We start from the raw sequence: 26832 nt of genomic DNA, 5'->3' as shown, positions 1-26832 counted from the left end.
ATTAGCAAGATTTAACTGAAAGCTTGTGGCATACAAAGCAGTTTAAACACTTTGTAAGATTAGGTCTAAAGAATTAAGTTTGCCAATTTTGTTAATATAAATACCAGATCACATTAGAGCTTGCATTTAACAAGTCTTCCCATTCTTTCAATAGCACTGGCGTGAAAAAGGAGTAACAGCAGAATTAAGAGTTTCATTGGTCAAAACATCAGCTGTGAACACACTGATCTCTACACTGGCAAGGAAATACTTCAAAATGCTGAACCATGAGAGGCCTAGGAATCATTTTAGTCTATTTTACAGCTAAAGCATCCCATTACAGACCCTCCAAAGCCAATCCCTCCCACAAGATTTTTATGATGCGAGAGAGGGCAGAATATTCACCTGGTTTGTTCAGAGAAGTTGTAAAGGCCTGCTGTATCCCACTGATCTATCGTGTTTGGTGTACTCAGTCCCCAAATTTCAGAGCAAGTGCTGTGCATAAATTGAAAACAAAAACAAAAAATTGATATGAATATGGAACATGGTTATTCAAAACACCATGAGGTCAAACATGGAAAAATGTACAGAATACTTCCTTTCACATAGAAGATAGAGCACTGTTAGACTGGCATTTAAACTGACATCTCATGCTATATTTTCTATATGAAGGAGGCTATCAAAATGGAACAAGTGATTCAAGGTAAATGATAAATGTTTTTAAAGGTGAACAAGTTCTCAGATTTTAAATAATTGATACAGTTGCAATGTTCCTTAAAACAGGCAAAACTTCCTCAGCCTAGTTCTTTACAAAATTCAATTTTAAAAGGTAGTTTCTGGGTTCGGTTGGTTTTTGGCTTTTTTGTTTGTTTGTTTTTTGTTTTTGTTTGTTTCTAAACATAAACTGCCCTAAGACTTCAGAGAAAGGCCATGTGTATCCAAAACTGAACATCACAATCTAAAGTTCAAGTATCACCACTTAATTAATCAGCATTAATCTCATTTTCCATGCACAGAGTAATTTGTTGCTATTCTGAAAAACAGAATTTCAAACTCTGAAGAAAAACACATTATAGCTGATATTTAGCTGTTTTCCGTACTCTCCTTGATTAAACAGCTAAATATTCTTTCACACAGTATACAAAACAGAATGCTTTACAGTGTAGTACCTTAAGATTCAACTATCACATAACTTTAATTGCTAAATCAAGCAGGAGAAAAGGAAAGGCAGCTAAGCCTTTACAAAACTGGCTGAAGGAGCAGATCACAATAGAGAAGATAAAGGAAAATTCAGTCATGGAAACAAATTAAAGCAGAGGCATATTTAAACAAAGCAAGAAAACAGCATAGGATTGTAATCAGGCAGCAGACTTTCAGAAGCATAAATGAAGCTCAGTTCTATAACCTACTTGCTCAGTGACCACTGAAAACAGACACTTTATTTCATATAAGTAACATACTTATATACTCTCACTTCAGAAATGGAGAAAATTTGTTTCACAAGCAAATCTCTCCTTCCTAATTATGCAGCCTGAAGTTGGCTTGCTGCTGTATTACCTTTAAAATTAACAGCCTCTGAAAAGCTGCAACAGGAAGAATACAAGGTCACCAAACTTCTGATTCTAAGTACAAGTGTTGCGACTGAAATTTAAATTACCAAGTTTAGCTGATACACTCAAGTTTGGATTGAGTGCTTAAGAAAAGAAAAGTGAGGCTGATGCTTTTTTTCTTCTCATTACACAGGGAAAATTCATTAGTGTTACAAAACAAAAGAGCAGACAGCCCTTCATTGGACTTGAAACCACTGTCAGGGCTGACAACCACCTCAATTCCACAGTGACTTTTAATACAACCTAAGTGCCAGCAGCTGGTGAAGGCAATGAACGGGTCTTGCTTCCTTCTTGCCTCTACCACATACCTCATTTCTAATGCCATTCCAGTGAGGCTGAAACATGCATGCCAGTGAGAAGCGACCCAAATCAATAAACAGGCCATCTGACCAGAGAACAAATATGGCTGAAAATACAGGTTTTGAGATACTTTTCAGTCAGATCACTTCTCTTCACCATAGTTATATGAGCACTACTAAGTAGGAGGAGAGGGTGGCAACAGACTGCTTTTATCAGAATTAAATATGTTAAATAAAATAAAGCCTTTTGATATATTACTGATTATCTTGTACTAGATGAGTTTGCCTAGTAGAGAGCAGCAGAGAGCCAGAGATGAAGGCCCATTCTCTGGCACAGACCCAGCTCTTCAGAAAAGCCAACCATCAAGCATCCAGATCTCAAGGAGATCACAGCTCTTCCGAAGGAGTGGGCAAAGAGGGATCCTGCCCATGGCTGCATCAGCAGGGCCTGCAGCCTCTCTTTTCCAGATTCCTAAGATGCAGTCAGAACCCTGGGTCTCCAGAAGCTTTGCAAGGATTGAAGCAGTTGTCCTGAAGACACATGGACACCAGGGAGCATCTCTGCACTGTACTGTGTCCTTAAATATGCACCACTACTGCTGCTAAGACAGATCATCTTTACATGCAATTAGAAGAACAATCAGCAGACACAAAGCCTGCTGCATATTAATTGACACAGTGAGCTCTGACAGCTCACTACCTTTGAGCAATGGATCCTTCACACAAAGCAGTGCTCCAAAACTGTGGAGCTGTCACACAGATTACACGTTCCCAAAATTGTGGGGGGCATCATTGGTGTAAGCATGACATTGCCATGCATTTGGTTCACAAGGCTTTTAAAACAGCACATGCAAATTAAAATTTCATAGCCCTTGACAAAACAAGGTGAATAGGAACAGTATTTCATATTGCTAACCTCTTCTCCCTATTAACATTAAAAGCTGACAGCATATTCCACAACCTACAGAAAGACAAACAGTATCCTGAAGCAGACTGTGTGACAGAGGCACAGCTTGGAATGAAGCTCATGGAGGGAGGATGGGCCAAGAGGCACAGAAAAGTGATTAGTCAGAGCAGCTCCCAAGTCATTGGTTTACATGATGTGCTATCCTCCAGGATACACATCTGCTTGGAGTTGGGATTAGTACTAGTGTTTTACTGTTTCATCTACACCAGGACTATACTTAAACTCCAGTAATGCACAATCAAACACAGAAGAAAGAGCCTGCAGGAAATCATTCCATATGATCAATGAAGTCAGCTCAACAAGGATTTTACTGTTTGCTGGAAGAAACATCTAAAGAAATAAAGAGGTTTCTCTACTTCCTGCTGACATAAAAGATCCATTGCCCACAAGGTGCAAGACCATACCCTAACTACGTCCCCTAGGCAATAAATCAAGACTCTTAAAATTCACACACACGCACACCAGACCAAAACTAAATTCCTCACAACCTTAAAAACCGTACTTCAATACACAGTACTTCCATGGAAGGCCACAGTATGTTCATTCATACACAAGCCATTGCCTGACAGAGGGCAGGCATGTCTACTCATCCCTGAAAGGTGGTGCTGGAAAGGTGACTGAATTCTGAAAGATGTTTTAACCACCCGTAAAACCATCTGAAAATAAGACAGGAGGTACAGATTTTTAATAGTGCAGAATTACTGCCTCAAAATAAACAAGAATCACTCACTCCTAAATCAACCTTTCTGAAGCATCCAAAATCTTGTGTGGTGCAGAGTCCTTTCCATGCATTAGTCCATAAAGGTTTCAGGAGAATCAAGTACTAACATCTGTACTCGTAAGTCAAGCTTTGTCTGGAAATGTTCCCAGGCCCTGGAACATGATCATGTACGCTAGAAAGCAGCTAGGACATTCCCCAGCACCAGGCTGTGCCAATTATTGTTCTCCCACACAATTCCCAGGTTTGTGAGTCGCACACCATCGGGACCCAGTCACAGTGGACAATTCAGATGCAGCTCCCCTGCTCTGCTAGCTGAGGGCTGAAGAGAATGGACAAGGCAGTCCTTAGCCAGTTGGACAGTGCCTGGGAACGTTCCCAGGCACCTTTAATTTATTAGGAAGGAGGCAGCCAAAACATATCACCATTTCACCCTCAGTAAGCACTCAAGCTGAAGCCTGGAAGCACACTTCAGGCTTTGTATTTTACCAAACAAGGGGGTTTGGTTTTGAACTCGCTGTACACTGTACCACTGGTAAGCCATCATTGTTTTCAAAATATAATTTGGCTTCTGTGTCACTGTACCTAAATGTTTCCTGTGCAGACAGTGTTTAAATATACCCCAAAACACAAGTTCAAAGCTAATGTACTTCCTCTCTCCTGGACACTTTCATTCCAAAGAGCATTTTCACTGCTGTTCTTAAAACAATTTGTTGACAGAAACAAGCGAACATTTGGTCCACAGTACAAAAGCTAGTTTTTTATCTTTTCAACACTTTTCAACAGTAGCTCCCAACAGCAAATCATCATGTTCTGTGGCCTTTAGTACTCCATGCCTCAACAGAAGATTGTTACTTTTGCAGTTCCCACAAGTGAATTTATTATAAGGGACTTCAGGGATATAAATACCAATTTGGCTCAGATTCCCAGGTGAGGAGGAGGGTCTAACAGGAGAAAACTATTTCCTAGAGAAAGAAGAAGTGCTGAAAAAAATATTTGCAAGGAATAAGAAGCCCTCTTTGAGATCAAATACTTGTAGGGAAACCAAATCTAGCAGGTATGTGGTGAAGCTGCTACACACTAAACCTGGGACAACTGGGGTTTGGGACTCTTTAGGACTGATGTGGTAAAGAAAGGATCAGATAAGTTTATACATGGTGGAACCAAAGCTACTTCTGTCAGCTTTCCCTGAATGGAAAGGGTTGTAAGAGCTGGTGTTTCAACCTGACTTTTTATCTGCTTATAAGGAATATAATCTCATATGATACTGTGCAATTCTGGCAAGAAGAATCTTTAATGTGGCTATCAGCGTGCAACAGTTCACAGAATGCCTTCACTTCTTCCATTTCATCATTTCCTTTAACAGGAAAATCTGAGTTCCAAAAAACCTGTACTCTGGGCAAGAAATTACCTACACAGCAATGAGCTGTAGCAATGCTTTACTGTTTTCACACAAAATGACAAATCTGACTGTCTTTATTCAGTAAGACAGAAAACTCGGACATACACAAGAAACATGTGGACACAGAACAACCCCAACTACTGTGGAAGATAATCTGCAAGTATTTGTATTGCTTTATCTACAGATGATGTTCCCAGTCATTATTCCACTACCTTAGTGGAATAACAGTTAACTGTAAGTCTGTGGGCTATCAAGTCCTGGTACAAATACAAATAAATTATTGATCTGCCCACAACAAATGAACATAGAAAACAGTTTGTGCTACACTCATGAGTAAGCAATAAAATTATTTTAAGGCAGTGTATCTCAACCAGAGGAATACTGTCTCTATCAAAATCCATACCAATTAAAAAAGCCTACATTAATGAAATAGTTTAAAGAAATGCACTGTGTTGATCTTCATGAGTCCAAAAATACACATGGAGCCCTTATCACCTGGTACACACTGTCCAAAACCAAGTTCTTGTATTTAATATGTTTAGGTGGTAAAGGACACTGCAGGAGAACACTGAACAGGATAAGATGACCTGTGACAGCACAACCTCATCTCAGTGAATATAGAAAGACTTTTGCATCTTGGCTTGTGGCAGCAGTAATTGTAACTATAAACATCAGCAGCTGGAGATGTACATACATGGACCAATCCACAATCCCCTCACTCATGTCCAGATGCCAACTGTTAAAGCCTACTGGTACTCAACATCGGCTGCTTAATTAGGATCAGTTTCTCAAGGCAGTTAAAAGCCAGATGTACTGATTTGCAGATCCAAGCAAGTATGTGCAAGCATTGACCAGATATTCATGGCCACAGCATCAGCAAGCTCATGTCTACACATAGCACTGCACATCCTCCAAGACATCCCTGCACCGTCCCCGAGAGCACTTGCAAAGCAGAAGATACAAACAGGGATAAAGATGATAGATCTTGTCAACAATACTCGTTTTTACAGAGGGGTTTATTTGAGGCTATAGCTGAAAAACCTGAAGCCAAAGAATTTTAATCAGTACCCAGTGTGTGACAGTTTCGGTGTGCACCAAAACTATCACACACAGTGCTTGGGCTGATCTAGGTGTATTACAAGTTGTTGCTATCATGAATTTATTACCCATTTTTATTGAGAAACAGACTGAACAAATAACTATCCTACCCCTATTTACAGTGTTGGTAACTCCTTGTGCTCAAGGTACTTTTTGAACTAAATTAAGTGCTTGCAACAAGTACAATATCAGATGGAAGCAGGCAGAACCACTTCAAAGATATTTACATATGAAGTACAAGAAACTATAAAGAAGCTTTTAAATATTGTCACAATTCATATATAACTATAGTTACACCTTTTTCTTCGAAGTCTTGCAAGGTGGGACAGCTCTAAAGGAGCTAAAAGCCACTTAGTTCAGTTGGCAGCCTCCTCTTTACCTGAAGTGGTAACACTAGAAATATGACAAATAAAACCTGAAATGCAAATAGCACTGTGCTAGTCAAAGCCCACATTATACAGAAAAGATTACAGAAATGGTCTTGGACATTTAATTTGCTTATTTGTGAAGTATTACACTGAGCCCCTAATATCCTTCCTGAATCTTTCACATCTTTCAGAATCTGCAGCCACTAACAAGTCTGCCAAGTTCATGTTCAAGGCAATCTTCTCCATTTGCCTTTCTCCTGCATCTTATAATCGTGAGCCTTTCTCCCACTGAATCTAATTTGTCTGCCCCTACATTTTCTGAGGCACTCGTAGTGCTGGAGCTGTGGTTGAAACAAAAAATAATTTCAGCAATCTGTGACAGTACTCCATTTATCTCTTAAAATGGGAGATGAGAATCAAAGTTAGTTTTCCAATTCTAGAATTCTCACGCAAAGTCTGCCCTACAGAAGTGAGCCTGATGTTGGTTTTCACTGTTTTTACTCAAAGACTAAACAAGAAAAAAATGCAACAACAACAAAAATGATCAGATTTTTCACTTGAATTAGAGAAGTTACTTATACAAGCAAGCAGGCACCTTTATACTAGCCTAACATTTACCAGGCTTACGACCTTGTTATTTTGACAAGTAGGCAGAAAAGAGGCAGAAAATCTGCTTCAAGAGCTACACCAAGCTATCCAAACTGGAGTTAGAGCAATGGTAAAAAATGGCCATTAGACTTATGGAATCCCATTTTCTCATAACAAATGGGCAGTGCCAGTGCTTTAGCTTTGCTCATGGCTGCCTCTGTAAAATTGACCAGAGAAAACAGGTTGAAGTCTGAAAACTCCAGATCTGTACCTTGTATACAAGACCTGTACCTTTCTTTTTAAAGAAAGAAATCAATCTTGCTATGTAATGTCTTAGATCCAAGACTTCAGAGCAATGTAGTGAGCAGGAAGCCAAGGCAAGAACCACAACACGGACTTGGCCTCCAATTTATCACTGGTGTGGCTACACTGAAGCAGCACTCCTGTGAACACACTGCCCATTGCACTCCACTGTTTCTACCTTTGAGAAAAGGACCAGTCAATTGATGTATGGAAGAACAGAATCCTTCTCATATTAGTTACCGTCTTCCTGATGCAACTGAGATTCAAGAACAGCTGAGGAGATATACCAAGCCTTTGGAGCTACTTCAGGAACGGTCTCAAAGTCTCCAGTAATAGGAAATTGAATTAAAACACTTAAGTGTAACAGAGATTAAACTAAGTCAGCATTTTAAAAAGTTCACTGGCTTACAAAGATACGTGTATTGTACTCAGCACAGACAGCTCCTACCAAACTTGCCTGATCATGGTTTCCTTAATTCTGGGTTTCAAATGAAAATATGTTTTTATGAGAATAGGCTTTTATATTCTGATTTGATAGTCCTTTCTGCATACTCACAATCGGCACTTTTCCCTATTACAGCCTGAAATGCCTACAAACCAGAGAGGAGCAATGCTAACTGCATGACCACTCTTTCCAAGCAGCACCTCAGCTAGCTGCATCACCAAGTGTCTGAACAAACCCACTAAAATGCAATCTGGTTGTCCTAAATGCCTCAACTACTCAAATGCATGCTGCTTATGTTTCTTTTCCCCATGCTGGGGGTGACAGGGAAAGGTTACTTGCACTATGCTGACTTCGGAAAGACTGAAACAACCTGCAATAAGGACATGAATGCTAAGCTCCTTTCATGACAGTTCCACCATACTCCCCCTTTGAATTATTTTGCATCCCTGCAGAACTGATCAATGTCTTCACTTGCATCTCCAGCATCCCATGTTACAGTGACATAATGTCATCTGCTCACTTAAGTGTACAGAACCAGGAACACACATTCATCACATGGAATGACTCAGAGCTACAGCAGTTCATTCCTGCTTGTCAATGACATCAAGTTACCGAGATCCTGATCTCATTATCCTGCAACAGAAAATATAAAGTTTCAGTAATTCAGCACGAAATAATGATTTCTCTTCCAATCACCTCCTAGAGGGATGACCTAATAAATTAACGAACACCAAATAAAATCCACAGGTATGAATTCTTCTTGAAAATTATCTATACCACTCAGTGGTGGCACTTGCCCTTTGGAGGAGCTCGACAAAGGTTCTTTTATGTAGACAATTCTGTGATAGAAGCTGGGGTAGAAAAGCAGACCCCTAGAAAAGTTCTGTTAAAGGGCTGTATTAGCAACCAGAGTAAATGAACATTTACATGTATTTACACCCAACTATAGGTGGATAGTTTAGGTAGTTATAGATGGTTTGCCACCAAAATGTCCCATTCTTCAAAGCAGAAATAGAGCCTGGCAAGTCTAGGAAAAGGATACCAAGTACTGTCTTGCAAAGTCCTGGACTTAATCTTCTTGCAGAATTTAAATCACAGATTTCTCTCTCAGCACAAACTCAGCAAAACAAAAGTAAGTGAGGGCTGTGCACTGATCATCTACAACTAGGAGTGCTTCCTCAAGTATCTCTAACCCCTTAGATTTACTTATTTAAGCAACTGGCCTTACACAGTTACTAAAAAAAAAAAGAAATTTAAAAAAAAAATCGCTTTTCCTCCTTCCCCAGAATCCAAAAGTAGACCTTTATGCTTCAAGCAGAAGACACAGATACTTGCTGAAAACTGTAACACTACCTTCTCTCCCTCCCTCCCCCCACCCCACAGGCACGTTCAAGACACACCACACGCAGCCAAGAAAGATACACTTATGTATGTGCATATTTAGTGGAATATAAATCAGGAACCATTACATAACCTCTCATCTTTCAGAATGCTTTTACGAATAAAGTTTACATAGAACTTTATAAAGTATATTCAAAACCATTACATCAAATACAAAACGCAGCATCTGAACCAAGGAAAATGACTTAATAACCTTCCTTATAAATAGATGTATGCTAAAAAAATTAACACATCAAAATAGCCAGAAAAGCAGGAGGCACAGGATGCAATTAACCTCTCTAACACTGTGGGAAAAGAAAAAAAGTCATTGAATAACTCCCATTTACTTCAGATTAAAACTTCAAGGATGTCCACAGGGGACACGAAAGTGGAACGTGATGTACAGAAGATACTGTTAGAGCCCAGCATTTGAGCTGCCCAGGGCCAGTAGCTGATTTTCTCTAGTTCTGCTGAGTGCCAGGCCAACAAGTGATCTTGATGAACAGCCTATGCTTCTGTTGCCTTTTCTAAAGGAACACTTCTTCCTGGTCACATGTGCAACAAACTGCCTACATAGGCAAAAATACAGATACAAGGCTCTTCAAAGCACTTTATCATCCTCCCTTCTCCCAAATCCTGACATGCTAGCCCAGTGCTGTCAGACAGAATAAAGCAGTCCATAACAACCAGTGCTACCTTTATTTTTCTCTCAATGCTAGGAGATCCTGGAAGGATAGAACCTCAAAGTTCAAGAGCAATTTTCCCAGGACGCCATGGAAACCAAGCTGAAGTAAAATATTCCTTTCTTTTCTCATTGTCCATATGGTCTGCTCCGACACAGATCTGATCAAGGAGTTTCTACTCTCCGCTCAAAGGCAGGTGGGGAGTAGAGCCTGAAAATCTCTAAATGACAAGGTCAAGCAATACAGAGGTGGTGTCAGGACTGAGAAATAAAAGGCATGCAGTGCAGCTCAGCCTCCTTCAAGGCTCAGCAGGGAGCTGGCCACAAGTCTCATGCTCAAAGACCAAAGATGTGAAGCATCCAAAAGCAGCCCATGGAAATCATGAGCTAACAGCTTTGCTGGGAAACTTGCCCTGCAGTTCCCCTACTCCCAACCAAACACCACACAGCTTTCAGCAGCTCTGCATCTCACAAACACTGACGCAGTCTAACTGAAGGTAAGAGGAACCTAAGCATGGAAAAACTGCCCCCAGTCACATGTTGCAAAACAGCCATCAAAACCAATCACTCCTAGACGCCCTGTATCTACTGAAGATGACAAGTGTACAAGAGCATTCACAAAGGCAGCTCTCTAAAGACTAACCAAGAGGTGGAGGGAACTCAACAACAAAAAATAAACAACCCCATGCAACAAAACCAACAATAAAGGAAAACCTATTACCATGTAAACCTACAAACACTGAGGACGTGGATGTTTATGCTTTAAGATGGCATTAATGAAATGGTAACTTGGAGTTCCTACATTGCTTTATTTGTTACACTATTATTGCCAATAAAGATTTTCTAATTGCTGCAATTTCACATCTTTAGAAATATAAACTACTCTGTGATAACATCAGGCAGTGGGTTATGATGACACCCAGTGCATTTTCACAGGTTAATGTCGTATCATTCTTTACAGACCTGAAAATCAGAAATATCCAAAGACAAAGTATCTGTATATGAAGACCTATCCACCACAATATTGGCTGACATACCCACAACAAATTGTTTTGTTAATAGCAGACAAATCTCACAGAAGATCATACTCCCAACAGACATTAAAAAATGACCTTTATCTCAAGTTCTCTAACCACTGTTAGTCACAATAGGTGAAAGCTTCCCCCAGAAGCTAACAGGTACAGCTACCAAGCAAGGGCCAAGTCAAGTAATTTTTCTTGAGGAGTCCGTCATCCTCCCAGTGGGCGAGTGGCTGATGCTACCATCTGCGTGGGCTGTTTTGCAGCTGATAGACAGCTGAGAAAACATGAGATGTTTTGATTAACCTTCTCAAACTAATGTGTATTTGGGACAGTGAAGGGGAGAGATTAGCCCTTCAAGTCAATTGTCCACAGTCCTCAAAAAGGATGTTACCTTGGCAAAAAAATTACTCGTGGAACAACAGTTACAGGATCTTTAAATACCTCATTTCAAACCGACTTTTCCTCTGAACAGCCCCTATGACTTACACATACATCTCAAAACCCAAGAAGAAGAACAGAGGTTATATGCTATGAAATGCTCAATGCAGGGAGGCCACCACAATCCCTGCTGCAGCCCGAGCCATGCACACCTGGCAGAAAACTGGTGAAGCAGAGAATACACTGACCTTGATCCATATGCCAAACAACAGACTGTCTTTATGAAAACATAAAGAAATACCAATGATTATATAGCTAAATTATAAGTGTTTCCTGTAAGGAATTTCAAACGAAGTTAAAGTTTGAGCCTTAGAGAAAGCTTCCCCAAGCAACACACTGAGGGTGAGAATTGAATGGTACTTGTGACATCACTTTTTGCCAAAAAAATACAAAGTTATGTCTAACAATGCCCTTGCCAACACTGACAATGCCCATATTTCATTATGAGAATACAGAAAACTCACAACTAGCAAGGAAGCCATAAAAAGCCTAGAAGAGTTGCATTATTCAGATAGAATAAATAAATGAAACATTTCTAAAATGCACTTTGCCTGTTTGCTTAGATATTATATTACTTCATATGCTTTTCATAAGACAAAATCAAGAAGGTAATAGCCAATGTGCCTGACTAGAAGCCTCTATTCTCTTCAGGCCCAGAAGAGAACATGGGACCCTACAGCAGATACTGTCATCAGAAAACTAGAATATGCAGGAGACACCTCTAGAGTAAGAGCCAAAGTTACTTCCTGAGCTTTGCTGACTAGAGCTTAGGCAGAACGGATGTGTTAAGACCTTGGCCAAGTCCTGAAGTCTTCGACATCTTGCTCATGGTCCACACCCACAACATGCATCTGAAGACTGTGCCCACAAGTGCTCTTGCCTCACATCCAATTGCCTAACAGGTAAAACACTTTCCCAGGACATCCAACAGTTTCTTTTCCTCACTCCACCTAGCAGAAGTCAGCCCTGATCTACCACCACCTGCCCTCTGCTGAGGTGTCCAGTTGCCCTGCTCTCTCTCTCTCTGTCCTATGGCAGCCAAAAAGATCAGTGTTTCAAAGGCTCAAGGAACACTAACATTTAAGTTAACAAATACATGGATTTTGCTGGAAGGACAGGTGATTAAATCCTTCTTGGAATGTCTGTGGTTGTTTGCCAAAACATTGAGGGGCTCCCAGAGGATCAACAAACACATCAGCACTCAACTCCAGTGAAAATGTCTTCCCATCAGCAAACGGAATTACAGATTTTTTTAAATGACTGCCATTAATGCAGCTTGCACTAGGTAGAGCCCTTCTGTTTTCCTCCTATATTCATCTAATTGAGACATACAGTGGACAGCAAATGTTTGGGTACTAACTGTGTTTAGACAAGATATCAATCTGCAAGACAGGTACATGGGACAAACAGAACATTCAAAATTAAAATGCACAAGAATTGAAAAAGCATTTTTGTTATTGGTTTTGTGGAATTCATGGTTATGGACACATGTGAATTCCTTTCCCTGGTACAGCTGTTCAGTTCATATTCAAGTTCCTCCCACTGCAGCAGAAGTGGGAGAAGACAAAGAGAGTAAAGAATTATCAATGAGCTTGGGTCACTGGAGGCTATGCTTCTGCAGGTTATGCAAACTGTAAGGTTCAGAAGCCACTCCTGAAAAATGTTGTTGGGAGTCCATGAGATGAACATTTGAGTAGTCTACTAGAGACAAGGCTTTTTCAGCCAAACACCTGAGTCAAAAACCATTTCAAACACAACTTTCTGTGCCACAAAGCTGCAAGATTCCACATCAGGTGGTATAAGCCTTTCTTCATGTTCAAACCTGCAAAACTACAGCATGAGTTGAAATTATTTCAAGCATCAGAGGAACTCAACTTGAAGCCTTCCACAAAACTAAGGGGAAGTAAAGGCCAGTTCTGGGAGGTAACTCACTAACTGAACTAAACAGTAACTTTGAAATTCTTCATTTAAACTAAAACTGAGTATGCTTCACTTGCACCAGGCTTTTCTCTATCCACTACTCAAGAAAAGAACAAACCAAGCACTGAAAAACGGGCCTGTCTACCTACAATTATGAGTGAAGATTCTACATGAAAATTCTCAACTCTAGTTCTAAGACTTCCTTGTATATTTGGAAATGAAAAGCCACAGTTTGGAGGATTTTTCTGCACAAATGCTGAAGTCAGATTACTGTGCAGCACTTGTTCAAGGGGATTTCCCCAACCTCATTGTTCTTCTGCCAATTCTAAAGCATATGCAGCGAGATGTGAACTTACTCCAGCTCCCGATTGTTCTCTTGTATCCTGCCAGTCGGCTTCAAACAATGCAACATGACAGAAGCCAAAGAAAGCTGTTCATGATGAGACTATGGCATTGTACACAGTAAATTTTAGAAGCTTTCCACCAATCAGCAGTGCAACTGAGTCAGAGTAAGTGAAAAAAAAAAACAACCCCAAGTAGTAAACAAGACATGGGAAATTACTTTTATTAAATTAGCAGGTGTACATTACAAGTGGGATTAAATCAGTAGGGAGCCTATTAAACAGCTATTTGTGTTCAAAGCTGCAGCAGTAAAGGAACTGCAGTATCTTGTTTAGCCTATAAATTCCTCCTAGCCTAACAGCCTGAGCGACATACTTGGGAAGTTTCTCATGTAAAATTGGCTAGGTTGTCATAAAACATTCACACTAGTAAAAACAGCACTCAGGTGTTTTGTTACAGTACCAAGAAAACTAAAATGGCTGACTTTGACAGAAGAATATAATGAGGAAAGGAATCTTCACCACACTGAATAGCTGGCCAGCTAAAGGCATGGTTACCAACAGCAAGACAGGGAACAGTTTGGCATAGACTGGGGCTGGGTAAAGACTGACTCCTTTATTGGAGAAAAAAACCCTATTTATGAGATAATTTGGGGCTCAGTATTGACAATAAAGCACAGTCAATATTTTTTTTTGAGTGACTAATACATCTTCTTAAAGGCAGCATGAGCTGTCAAGATGCAGGTATTACTCTTCCTAGTCAGAACTTGCTAACAGAACATACTGTGCAGGTAAATTGCTAAAGTAAACACAAGCAGCCTCGACATCAGTTGTTAACCTGATAATTAACTGCAAATTAAAAATTAAAAAAAAAAAGAAAAAAATCAAGCAAGCCTAAACACTTACTTTAACACTTATTTTTGATTCAGACTTTTCCTGCTTCTTACCATTAAGGCAATCCTAATGAAGAGCAGCATCAACTTAAACAAAGAACTTTCACAAATTCTAACCATTCACATTCTCACCCCCAAATTTGCTTTCACATCACTGATAGTCCAACAGCAAAACATACTTTAAGCTTTCTCTCTAAACAATTAATATACCTTATAGCAGTGAAGGTGGCATTATTACAACCCTTAAAAAATTATGTATCTCCATTTATAGACAGAAAAATAACAGCAAATTAGAAACTTAGGTTACCTGGGAAAAGGCAGGAAATCCAAGGCCAGAATCCACATTCCCCCAGCCTTTATCCAGAATTCCAGTTAGTATACAATGTAATCCTCAAAATTCAACATTTCTTCCTTCTGACTCGAGAGACAAGCTCCTTTGAGCTACACAGCATTTTGCTACTTGCTAAGTATTTTTCACATTTGTATTTTTACTCATTGACCTAGCTGAAATGACATGCCAACACTCCCTGCTTGGCACACCAACTCTAACAAATTATGTGGGTAAGTCACATGGCTTCCTGAATTGCACGAGCTTAAAGCTGGCAGCCCTAAGTATCTTTGTTTAATACTCTAAGACTTCCTTTTTCAGGATGACATCATTTTAAGATGCTGTAACCTGAGCAATGCCTACACTAAAGCTTAACCTCAGCTACAGCAATTCAGTCCTCACCACCAGCCACAGCTGTGCCACAAAACAAGTCAACAGTTATGTTTTAGTATTTGTAATTAAACCCCACTCAATTACACCTGAACACAATTGCTATCATTAATTTCAGTTAGAAGTTCATTCCATTCCACCCTGTGCCATGGGCAGGGACAGCTCCCACTGTCCCAGGCTGCTCCCAGCCCCATCCAGCCTGGCCTGGGACACTGCCAGGGATCCAGGGGCAGCCACAGCTGCTCTGGGCACCCTGGGCCAGGGCCTGCCCACCCTCACAGGGAACAATTCCTTCTCAACATCACATCAAACTCTGCCCTCCAGCAGTGGGAAGCCATTCCCTGTGTCCTGCCACTCCAGGCCCCTGTCCAAAGTCCCCTTCTTATAGTCCATTGAAGGTATCTGAAGAAGCTCTCAGGTATCCCTGAAGAGAGACTATTCCAGTAGAAAGTGGCAGTAGAGGAAAACAAAGCTATTAGAGAAAAAAAAAAAACATTACCTTGTGCTCATATCCATCTTGTGTCGTATTCCACACATGAAATACAGCAACAGCATTACTCAAATAGGAGAAAACTAACAAAATTTGCTTTTAGACTATAATGTGGGAATTATATTGAAAGGGTTAATAAAAGAAGGAATAACAGTATTTAACATGATCACATTACCAACATTGCCATATTAATTGTTAAACTCTAGTTTAGACAGGAAGTTTCAGGGAGCCTTGAAGTCAAACCTCATGTGAATTTTTATTTCCCACTGTATGTCCATGCAACATCTAAAGGTGTTTTGCAGCCTCAAGTTTGAACATGTCATTTTACATAATTAGGGCAGCATCCTTTTTTCTATAACCACATCCTTTAGTCTTTTACAGAGAACAATAGGTTCCACCATAATTATGGCACTGCAGAATAAGGGCAGTTTGATTCTCCTGCTACGCCTTTCCAATGAAGACATCCAAAGAACTCACAGCATCAAATATCATAAGGAGGAGCACAGGATTATGAAGCTAATCTTGGCCAATATCCCCCAAAATCTCAGCTGTTTCTTGCAATACTTCCAGAAAAGATTTATTTGGCTTCATTCTAAAGAACGTCTTTATTGAAATTCCAACAAAAGAAAAACAGAGGGGGGTCTCAATTCATCCTCAATAAGCCTGTCATGAGAAAAGGGAGTCAGTTTATCAACAAGCAATTTACAAGCATATTATTCCTGTAATCTCAGCAAGAAAAATAGTACTTCAGTGAACTTTGAAGCATTGTCTTAAATATCTATAGATATTTTTGAAAGCTTAAGATGTTCAACTATAGTTTTCATGCATTTTCATTTACATCCAACGGAACGCATCCAGACTGAGAAACACTACATGGTTTGAGGACATTTTTTATACATTAAACTATGATTAAGAATAAGTGTCCATCCCCGACTTGAATAGTGAATTATCCCATCTCTGCTACAAACTATCAGAAAGTGTCAAGTTTTCTTTCTGGGAAAACAGGCTTCTCCTCTGTCTGGACTGCAATGTTATTGCAAGTGCCTACCACTGTCCTCTTCACTAACTTGCTCATGGCTTAGCAGACGTTGGGAACTCTCCTAGAACAGTTCCCAGAGAAACTTTCCCTGCACCCCAGTTTAATTGCTGAAATCACCCGTGTCCTATGGCTTTAACCTGAGAAGGAACAAAGGAGTACCTGTAGTGCTCTCCTCTGAAGTAACCTGGTTTTGGGAAAGATATTAAACCCTGAAAACAATCTATTCTAGAAGCTGCATCAGCTTGACAACTCAGCTCTATTAGTGATCAAAAGCATTTCTAAAACTAGGTTACTGCACTTACCTATGTGATCACTTTCCTGACAAATATCCCCAAGACATTCAAGACAACATGCTAACTGGTAGAAGGTTTGTTTTTTTCACCTCTTTACACGTAAATTTACTTTCTACTCAATTATGTGAAGAAAAAGGCATCAAAAAAAGCATTATTTTAAAAGATTTGTTTTCAAACAGCAGTTCCAAGCCAGCTTCCCCATCTTTGGGCAGGGTATTTCTCTGCCCAGTGTACTCCTGCTGTTAACTCTTGTGTAGACACTGTGATCTGCACCCATGTTTGGAGGCTCAGAGTGACCAAGAAAGAGAGCCAATCTGCAGAAAACAATTTTAACATGGGCCATAAGCCATGCCTAGACCCCTTGTCTTATTCACAGTAGGGAACGAGAGAAGGGCTGTGGGGCAAGCAACCAAAGGAATAACATTTATATAATGGAGAAACAGTTTCTTCAAAGGATTTTAATCAAGTCAAATGGTGTTTTTTTCATGCGCTTGACAAATTTTCATCAGATTCTGCAGTTTTAAGTATTGAAGCATTGCAGAGTACATGAGAAATACAGCAAAATTATGATATACTGGATTTATTTCCTGGATACTTTAAGTAAGCCTAAGAGAAGTTGTGTCAACAGCATTATTCACTTCAGCATCAAGAGCAGTCTTTCAGGCTCAGAAGTCACATGGATATTTTTTTCACTAAAAAAGCCCTAACCAAACAACAACCAAACCCAAAAACACTACAGCCTTCAGATGCAATCAATGCATGCTGCTGTGTTTTTACATTTTTTAGGAAAGAATATCAGAAAGATATTCTGAATGCAATGCTTAAATAACAACACCCTATTTCCCCAGAACAATCAGGGTGTAACCAATTCCATGGGAGCAATTAAAAAAACTACCAGCCTTTACTATTGGATGAAGTGAAAGCCATACAAGTATGGCTTTAAAATATTTGAAATATTACTACTTCCTCCTAAAAAACTCAAAGCACCATCAATGTTAATGAAGTTGATCACTAATTCCAACCAATCACTTCATTTGTAACTGTGTGCTTCACATTCCCAACACTCCCTCACTATCTTCTACATTCCCAAAACCATGGACCCATTGTAGGATTTTCTCATTGCTTCTGAATGGTACAAAAATTCAGAATTCAGCTCACATTGGAAGCAGAAGCCAGGTGCTTTAGAAATCTAACTATGGACTGCAAATTCCAAAGATCATCTACATTCTTACTCTCACTCTAACTCAAAACTGGGAAGCTGCAAAAAAAAAAACAAGCAAGAATAAGCTTCTAAAAACCATGGCACGTGTTAACAAGACATGTTAACATGTTAAACAAGAGGGACAGAAATCACTTATAAGACCAGATAATACTAAAACTCCAATGGCAAAGCTGGCTGGAAAGGAAGAGCATGACAAGAGTATCAGCCCTTGCTCTGCTCTGGAAGCAACTGCTGCGTTTCACCTGGGACTCTGAGGCACCTGCATGGCACCAGCACCCCAGCAGAGACAGAAAGCTGGGGTTTTTCTGCAGTTTCAGAAAGCTGGGGTTTTTAAGCCTTTCTTCAGCCAAAAATCTGCCAGAGCGCTCTCCAACTTTCAACACTGCTCTACTTTTGTGATGCAATTCAATATAAATCAGCAGTAAAATTTGCCTCCTCTGCAGGAACCAGAGCCCCCAAATAAAGCTGAGATTCAAGTGTTACCTACAGCCCCACACACAGTATCAAAAGCAACTATATATAATAACTGTAATATGACTACTGCTATTAATGTCAACAAAAATTTGTCCAAATTCAATGCTTCCCTTCCCGTAGGCTTTGGTCTGGTTTTTTGTTTTTTGTTTTTTTTTTTTTTTTAATTTATTACCAATTTTGAAAATAAATGAACTACAGCAAGTCAATATTATCCCAAACCTGTCCCAATCAAACTCTTTTTACTAGTTGTACGTTATAAGGCACTTGAAAAAAACAACTGTTTTGTGGTCTCATTTAAAAAGAGCAGAAATAAGGCATGAAGCATATCTGTACTCTTTTTAAGAGAGAAAAATGATTCAGCTGATCACACCAAAATACTGGGATGCTGAAACTAGTTGTGTTTTCATACTTTGGATTTCAATTCTCTGTGCTGTTACCACTGAAACAACTTTTTGAATAACAAAGATAAGACTATATGCCAGACTGTATGCCAAAGATATGACAATATGCCAGCTGATTATTGACTACATGGCATGGTTTGGTTTGTTAAATGCTTGGATTTCAGCCTCCACTAGTTACAAAGCATTTATAGACTGGGTTTTGAGGAACCAGGTCTAGTGGAAGATGCCTCTGCACATGGCCATGGCAGGGGAGTTGGAGCTAGGTGATCTTTAAGGTTCCCTTCAACCCAAACTAATCTAGGATTCTGAGATTCAAAAGAATAATCCAGGCTAGGAAGGAAGAAACTGCTCCATTAGAAGAAGGATGCTCACAATGTTTCTCCACTGACTACATCTTCTGCCCATGTCAAAACTGCATGAGAAAGCATGAAGAGAAGTTCTTAAATGCCACCAAATTCATTTTGTATTTTAGAAAAGTGAACTCACGTGCCAACATTTAGTTTCAGAATACACAAGGATTATGTGATTAGAATCCCACTGGCTTGCTGGGAGGATTCAGCAAGATAACTACAAATTACTTAGAGGGCTAGTGTCAAAAGGACTTCTGTACTTATTTAGCCTCTGCTCTAGATTACTGACCCACTTATGAAGAGCTAAGCAGTCCTGCTGTGCAATGCCAACACCCACTCCATCTGTTTGCTTCTGCTTTCTCAGAACCTCCATTAGTCTCGTAAGAAGTTGTGTTAATTACCACATGAGCAGCTTTGTGTAGTACACACAGGATCAGCCTCCCTTAGTGTGCAGTCACCTTGACAAACAGCACCAGAGAGGAACAAACCTGATTCAGCACAATTATCAATGACATACAGTAAGAAATGCAGATTTCTTAGTAGGTGATTTAATACAACTTTTGTTCAAGCTGCTTCTCAGTTTTGTGAAAAGTCTGTGGGAGTTTGGACGCTTTGGGTTTCAATGATGAAAAAGTATACTAGAGTTTAACACTGTATCAAACCTCTGGAAATCTCCCAGGGGACCAGAAATTTCTGAAACTGCAAATGAAACTTTTTTTGAAGCAATAATGCAATAGTGACAAACAGAAGCATCCCACGACAGTTGTTGATATCTGCACCAAATTAAAAACAGTAGTAAGTAAAACTAAAGCTAACTAAAAAACCAACACACACAAAAACCCTCCCCAAGCAGAACAACATTTGGAAAGCCAGCCCAGCTGTCACATCAGAACTGCATCTCAGCAGCTTGGCACCACAAACTTCCTGCTGACTAGTAAGGAAAAAAGTTTCAAATTCAGCATTTTATTATTTATCCCTGCTGATCTGCAGATCTTTAAGACATTCATTAAAGTGGGTCTCAAGCAGTGGTTTCATTAACTTACTAAATCCAAGAACAGAATCTCCAAGAAGTCATTACAGTACCGAGTTGACATTCATTATTTCTTGGGAACCCAAACTACTGCTGTCAAAGTGAAGTAATATCAACAATACAAAACCCAGCTATGAAATTAAAAAATTCTGTATGGCACTGCTGGCAGCCCTGATATCACCCTGCCCCTTAGTGCCAAAACAATTTTTTAATTTAAAATTAAGCCCTGTATAATAGCCAACACCAACAGAAAAACTCTTCCTGCCTAACTCTTAAGGTACTCAAGAGAAGTAAAATCCAGGTCCAGTTCTTTTTACAGCTGAGTGCAGGACAGAGAACAGCAAGAACTGCTAGTCACAGAATATCTGTATTGCACTTTAAAGAATTATTTATTGTGTCTACTTTAGCACAAAAGGTCACACAAGCATACTCTACTATGAGGAGACTAGAGTCTACTCAAAAATAATGATGTATTAGAATACTGTTTGTATCTTCTAACAAAATTCACTGTAGACATCTCTTCTTCTGAAATAGCAACATCTACTGTTCCAGTATCCCTGAAGGAGGGCTCTATAAAATCCAAGAGCTCTAGAACCTAAATACACATTTTTATATTGTGTGTTTAACTTGTGTCATATGAAACAACTTCCAATTAAGCACCTCATCTGAGTCTCAGTAAAGACTTGCTAAATACACGGAGTCATCTCAAGAAACATAAAACCTTACAGGTTTCAGTCTTAGTCTGCTGATAATACACTAAGACAAGAAAGCACTAATATTTTTTAATCTATTGTTTCCATCTGGAAGAAGGAGAAAGCAGAAGGCAAAACCAGAAATTTCTGGGTATATTCTAGGGAAGAAAATACAAGCAGAGTGTAGCATTAGAAACAAAATGTGAAAAGAGAAAAATAAGAATTCAAATAGTCAGTTATTCAGAGTATAGTCATGATTTTCCGAGACAGCTGTGTCAAATCGAAAACAGAATGCTGAAACCATTATCAGATAACAGCTACAACACATTTGATATATGGAATCATTAGTGACAGAAGTCAAATCTAGCTTGTGCTATGATTAATACAAAGTTTGAAAGTAGCTAGGATAAATGCGCTAACACAGAAATGAAGTTCATAAACCAGATGTAGCTCCTCTCCCCTATAAATAACTTTATGCTAAAGTGACTTAAGTGCCCAGAAAAGTGAAACTGTCTAACTTTTTCATGGAAAACACACCTGTGAAGTGATTTGATACTTCTGTCACACACAGTGAGCTTGCCCAGGCACCCCAGTGGGATTTCAGTGCAACATGAATCAAGAGCAGACGGCATTATACTTACAAACATAACCCTTGCTCTTGCACAGCAGTTGCTATGAATTAAGCTGGGAAAGTCAAAGGGGTAGAATGCAAGTTGTTCATCTAAATCTTTATACATATCAGAAGAGCAATTCTAGAAATACCCCAAGTTATTAAGCAAAAAGTGTTTTCATTAAACAATAACAATAATTACAGTAAATAAACTGGTCTTCAGACAACTTGCCTCCAAAGATAAAATTTTCCTTCAAAAGGGAGAATGGAGGCAGCTTGTACCATTTAAACTAGCAGATAAAACTGAAAATAATTAGATTACTGAAGTGTTGACCAAGGAAAAACTAGTCTTTTGGTATTTTTTCAAGTAAAAGCGTTGGCTCCAGCATGCTCCCCTCCCCAAGTATAGGCAGGATTATTAAATAAAAGCATAAGGCAGTGCTACAAACTAAGACCAGTGTTAAATATCATCAGAATACATGAAAAAGAGAATCCTACATATCAATAAAAATTGAAATGTAACAAAATTGTGATTTCACAAAGCACGTGATTCCATTATAAGCAAGCACCATATTAATCCAATACAGGTTTTAAATAATTTTAAAGAATCAAAAGCATGCAACTATTTTTTAGTCATTTGTTCACAGAAAGTCTGAGCATCCATTTAGTCATTTCCTAAGTGGCTGTAACAATTTCAAATACAATAGCACTTACCTTGGTATTGTCACACATTTTGTATTGCAATTCTGAGTGGTAATTGCCTTCTCAAGCTCATCCAGCTGTCCTGTTTTCTTTAGCTTCTTGACCAAGCTTTTCACTGCTTTCTCACACCACTTCTCCTCCTGACCATTCTGCTCACCACCACCAGCCCCTGCAGTGCCACCAGCAGATTTTTTCCACCCCAGAAGTCTCTTCACGACTGGTGGAGTGAATGGCAATATGGACATGACTTCCACCACAGAGGACACTCAGCAAGCAATGAATTGGAGATTCCCGCCTGATCCCTAAAAACACAAACCAAAACAAGAGACATGTTAGCACTGAGGTTCCACATGAATTAAATACCTGTCTGCCTCAGGACCTTTCACTGCCAAATTCCAAAGGACACTGCATCCCAAAAAAACAAAAAAAAAGATAAATAGCTCAGAAGTAGTCTGTATTGCAGTTAGACACTTCATCAATAAAGATCAAGTTTGCTGCAGACTCTTCAACAGCTAACACAGACCAAGATTACTACTGGAATAGAAAATTAATTTTTTCTCAAGTCTTTCCTGACTAAAGCAAACTTCACCAAATACAGAAGGTAACTTGAGTCTAGCTTTGCACCTAGGCTAGCTGGTTTAAGTAAATTATTAATATTTTCCCCAAATGACTGACAAATTACATACATGTGGGCACGTTCTGCCCATCTCCAAATTAATTTAGCAGATGAAATTGTGTTTGGAAGGTGATTTAGTTGTTATAGCTTGAGAGAAACCTTACAACAGCCAGTCATTTCACAAATCTTTTCCCACTTTGTCATGTTTTAAATAACTACCAGTTTTTTTTTTTTTTTACATGGGGGGACACCAATTTCAAATTTCCCCTAAGTCTAGTAATAAGCCTAGTCCCCTATAAAATTCAGTGGTATACAGATAATAAATCCTCTCAAATGGCAGTCCTTAAAAAGAAGTCTTTCAAAATTCACTAAAGGAACAGTTAAAATCTTAGTTTGTAGGCATCAGGGTAGTAGAACTGTCTGTTTTCAATTTTAAAAGCCTTTCATTCATTATAACTACCTGATCAGGATATTAATATAAAATGAAATATTAAAAAGGATGCTGAAACTGGAGCTATGTTTAGCATTCAGTGCAATATGCACTTCAAATCATTTAAAAGAGAAATGATAGCCACTTAGGAAAAAGCATCTTGCTTTTGCAGCTTCCATTAGGCTGGGTTTAGGCATTAAAATAAAATACCTGAAATCAACCGACAGACACAGCTGTTAGAAATTAAGGAAACAAGGACATTAATGGTCCTATGGATGGAAGCATAGCTTTGTAGTCAAAAATGATCCTATTTCCAGGCAACAAATGGGTATTTGAACTCCAGAAAGTTCCCATATTCCCAAGCTGAGTAAGTTAGTTCAGTTGAAAATACCTTGTTTTAGCTAAAAGCTAACACTACCTTCAGGCTATTTGATTTGAGCTTTGAAGGCAGCTTATGTGTCTCTCCAACCTGTACAGGCACACTCCTCACATCTATCCAAAATATACCAACTTCATCTTACTGCAGTCCCCCACCTGCACAACAGCATGATCCGAGGTACTTCAGGCTACAGCATTCATGGCTAATTTATGCCTTGTCACATTTTTGCACTTTCAGTGAGGGCCAAGTCAACAAACACTAGATTATATTCTGCAGGTACTTTAAATCATAACTTTGCAACTTCCACAAAACAGAACATTCAGTAGGCATGACATTTCAGATTCAAATAAATTACACCTCCATAAACCAACTACTCAGAGCACCCAAAAAATATGACAGAAGCTAGCAAAGTAGTTTTCTGGGGTCAGGGAGACAAAGGTGCTAACTAACAGGGCCTAAGATCAACACTGATAATTTTACGCAAGCCATTGAAAATACTCCATCCTAAACCACACAATCACTGAGTGTTTTGAGAAGAGACTGTTAAAAATCATCTTGTTGCACCTTCCGCCATGGGCAGGGACACCTTCCCCTACCCCAGGCTGCTCAGAGCTCCACCCAACCTGACCTGCAACACTTCCAGGGACGGGGCAGCCACAACTTCTCTGGGCAACCTGTGCCAGGACCTAACCACCTCCAGAGGCAAGAATTTCTTCCTCATACCAAATCGAGACTAACCCTCTCTCAGTTTTAAACTATTGCACATTTTTTGTCTGTAGAGGCCCTGGTAAAAAGATAAAACATTCATTTTCACACAAGACTATAAAGAAATTATCTTCTTCCAGCAACATTAAATTATTACTGAATTGTCCCCAATAACTCCAACTGATGGTTTTGCTGAGCATTGCATTGGAGGCTGGCTACAGCAAACAAGAAAAATAAAACTCAATAGACAACATTTTTTAATGAAACACTGACTCAGACACTCAAGGTATAGTATGAAAAGGAGTCAAGCCAACACAACAGCTTTTTTTCACAGGAAGCTCAGTTCTCCTTCCTTTCAGTGGTACCACCCCCTCAGCACCAGTGCTAATGCCCTTCCACAAAAATCCAGGTAGGTAAGAGTAAAAACCTATCAGTTTTCTGGGGGTTTTGCCAAGATAGTTCTTTTAAGCTAAAAAGCTGCTCACACATGGTACTGATGTACTACAAGTGATGTCAGATGAATTACAGGAGTGTGGAAAGAGAACTCCAGCCCCAGACTTCCACTGCAGCACTAGTGTTGACTGCATAGCTGGAAATGTGCTTTAATTTAAGTCATTTATTTTGGTGACAAAGCCAAATTAAGCAGCCTGATATGTTCTGAACCATTTGAGGGCCTGGCAGTGAGACACATTAGACCCCTAATGAGTACACCAAGCAGCTCCAAAGATTAAACAGGCAGGCATGCAGGGCCTCCACTGGTTGAAGAATCACACTCAGTTTCTAAAGCAGGGAGCAGCAGTCACTGGGAGCTTTATAAAAATACTTCAGCCTCTGAGCAAGGCCAGCACTGGGTGCTTCAGAGGCACAAACAAGAAATTCAGAAAGACTGAACAAAAGGAGACAACCCCTTTGGCTTTTAAGACTTTGTTTCAAAGAGCAGCAATTGATGTATAATAGCTAAATATTAAATTCAGTGCTGACAGATGTAGGCAATCAAGTACCACTATCACTGCTGATCCACACACCAATTCTTATTCTTATCTGAATATTTTCTGTTCTTTAGCTTCAAATTTGACACCTTTCAGTGCCACAGAATACTCCTTTGACTGTCAGCCTTATAAAACACAGACTTCAGAAAGGTCTCATTTACCACCAAGGCGGTAAATAGCCTCTTCTGGAGCCTATTCTTCCAGGCCCTCCAAACAGTCTCAATGCTTTTATCCAATTTTTCAGCTTTTAATACTCCCTGTGATGAGGTGCTCAATTTTGAAGTATTCTCTCCCCTAATAATGAAATAAAATTTTCTGTGTTCTCTGGTGGTTTGGTGTTTCTTTAACAAAGATTTGCCTTTCTCCTTCAAATACACATTGAGTAACTTAAATCCTGGAGCACAAAAGAATTTAGAAATTCCATATATTTCATTTGAACTCTCACATTATTTTGACATACTCAGAGGAAAATAAATTTTTAAAAAATCTCTTTTTACATTTCCAAATGACAGTAAGCTCAGACCTAACTAATCAGAAATTTCTAGGTACAACACTTTATTTTATACAGTTGCCTTACAGATTGGGCTCATCCAGCTTCTGCAGAAGATGTCAGAAAGCTAAAACTGATATGTTACCTCCATGAAAATCAACTGCAAAAAAACCCAAAACACCAAGAGACACACTTAAAGAGGTATTTCTAACAATGATTTTTTTGCAACTTTGCAGCTATTTAACAAAAACACAACATACGTGACAGCTGCAGACTAGGAGTCTGGGAGGCTTAAACTAACTTCTTCCTTCTAGCTATTGTTTTGCCATGTCAGTGATTTGCCAGGAGTTATCAATAAGAATTTCAGTAAGTTATTCCAGTAGTGACCCTGTATCTTTCAAAGGGTGAGCAGAGAGAATGTGACACAAGTAGGACAGGGACTTCATTCAGCTTAATACTTCAGCCTATTGTGATGAGTACTCACATGAGAGGATGTCAACCAGCTTAATTTATGAAAAAAAGGCATTCTGCTCCAAGCCTAGAGAAGACAGTGCAAACTGCAAGGCACGAGAGGGCTGAATTATGAGCAATCTGGACCAAAGGAGATTTTGCAATGAAAATGCAGCCATGGTGCATCCAGCTCAGTGCTCCAACGGCTCCTAAGGCGGCAAAAGGACACGCTACTCAAGGAAAGCATGAGAACCTGACTGTATTCTGCACTCCATTCTCCTCACAATCCTTCAGCAATT

General features: G+C 39.4%; 1 protein-coding gene across 3 annotated transcripts in view; it reads right to left on the bottom strand.

Moving 5' to 3' along the window:
• The window catches only part of SMAD2 (SMAD family member 2), a 50647-nt gene that overhangs the window by 16817 nt on the left and 6998 nt on the right, over nucleotides 1–26832 (bottom strand). For 2 of the 3 annotated variants that reach the window (XM_026795324.2, XM_005490110.4), the window contains exons 2-3: nucleotides 22487–22776; nucleotides 385–474 (exon numbers count right to left, since the gene is read on the bottom strand). In XM_026795324.2, the coding sequence (XP_026651125.1) occupies nucleotides 385–474; nucleotides 22487–22719 (323 nt within the window). In that variant the 5' untranslated portion in view covers nucleotides 22720–22776. The remainder of the gene's footprint in view (nucleotides 1–384; nucleotides 475–22486; nucleotides 22777–26832) is intronic. The other variant, XM_005490112.4, reaches the window with a different exon arrangement.

This window comes from Zonotrichia albicollis, chromosome Z (assembly GCF_047830755.1).
Source record: "Zonotrichia albicollis isolate bZonAlb1 chromosome Z, bZonAlb1.hap1, whole genome shotgun sequence".
Lineage (NCBI taxonomy): Eukaryota > Metazoa > Chordata > Aves > Passeriformes > Passerellidae > Zonotrichia > Zonotrichia albicollis.
Note: the sequence above shows the minus strand (reverse complement) of the source record. Positions and strands in the feature narration are given on the sequence as shown.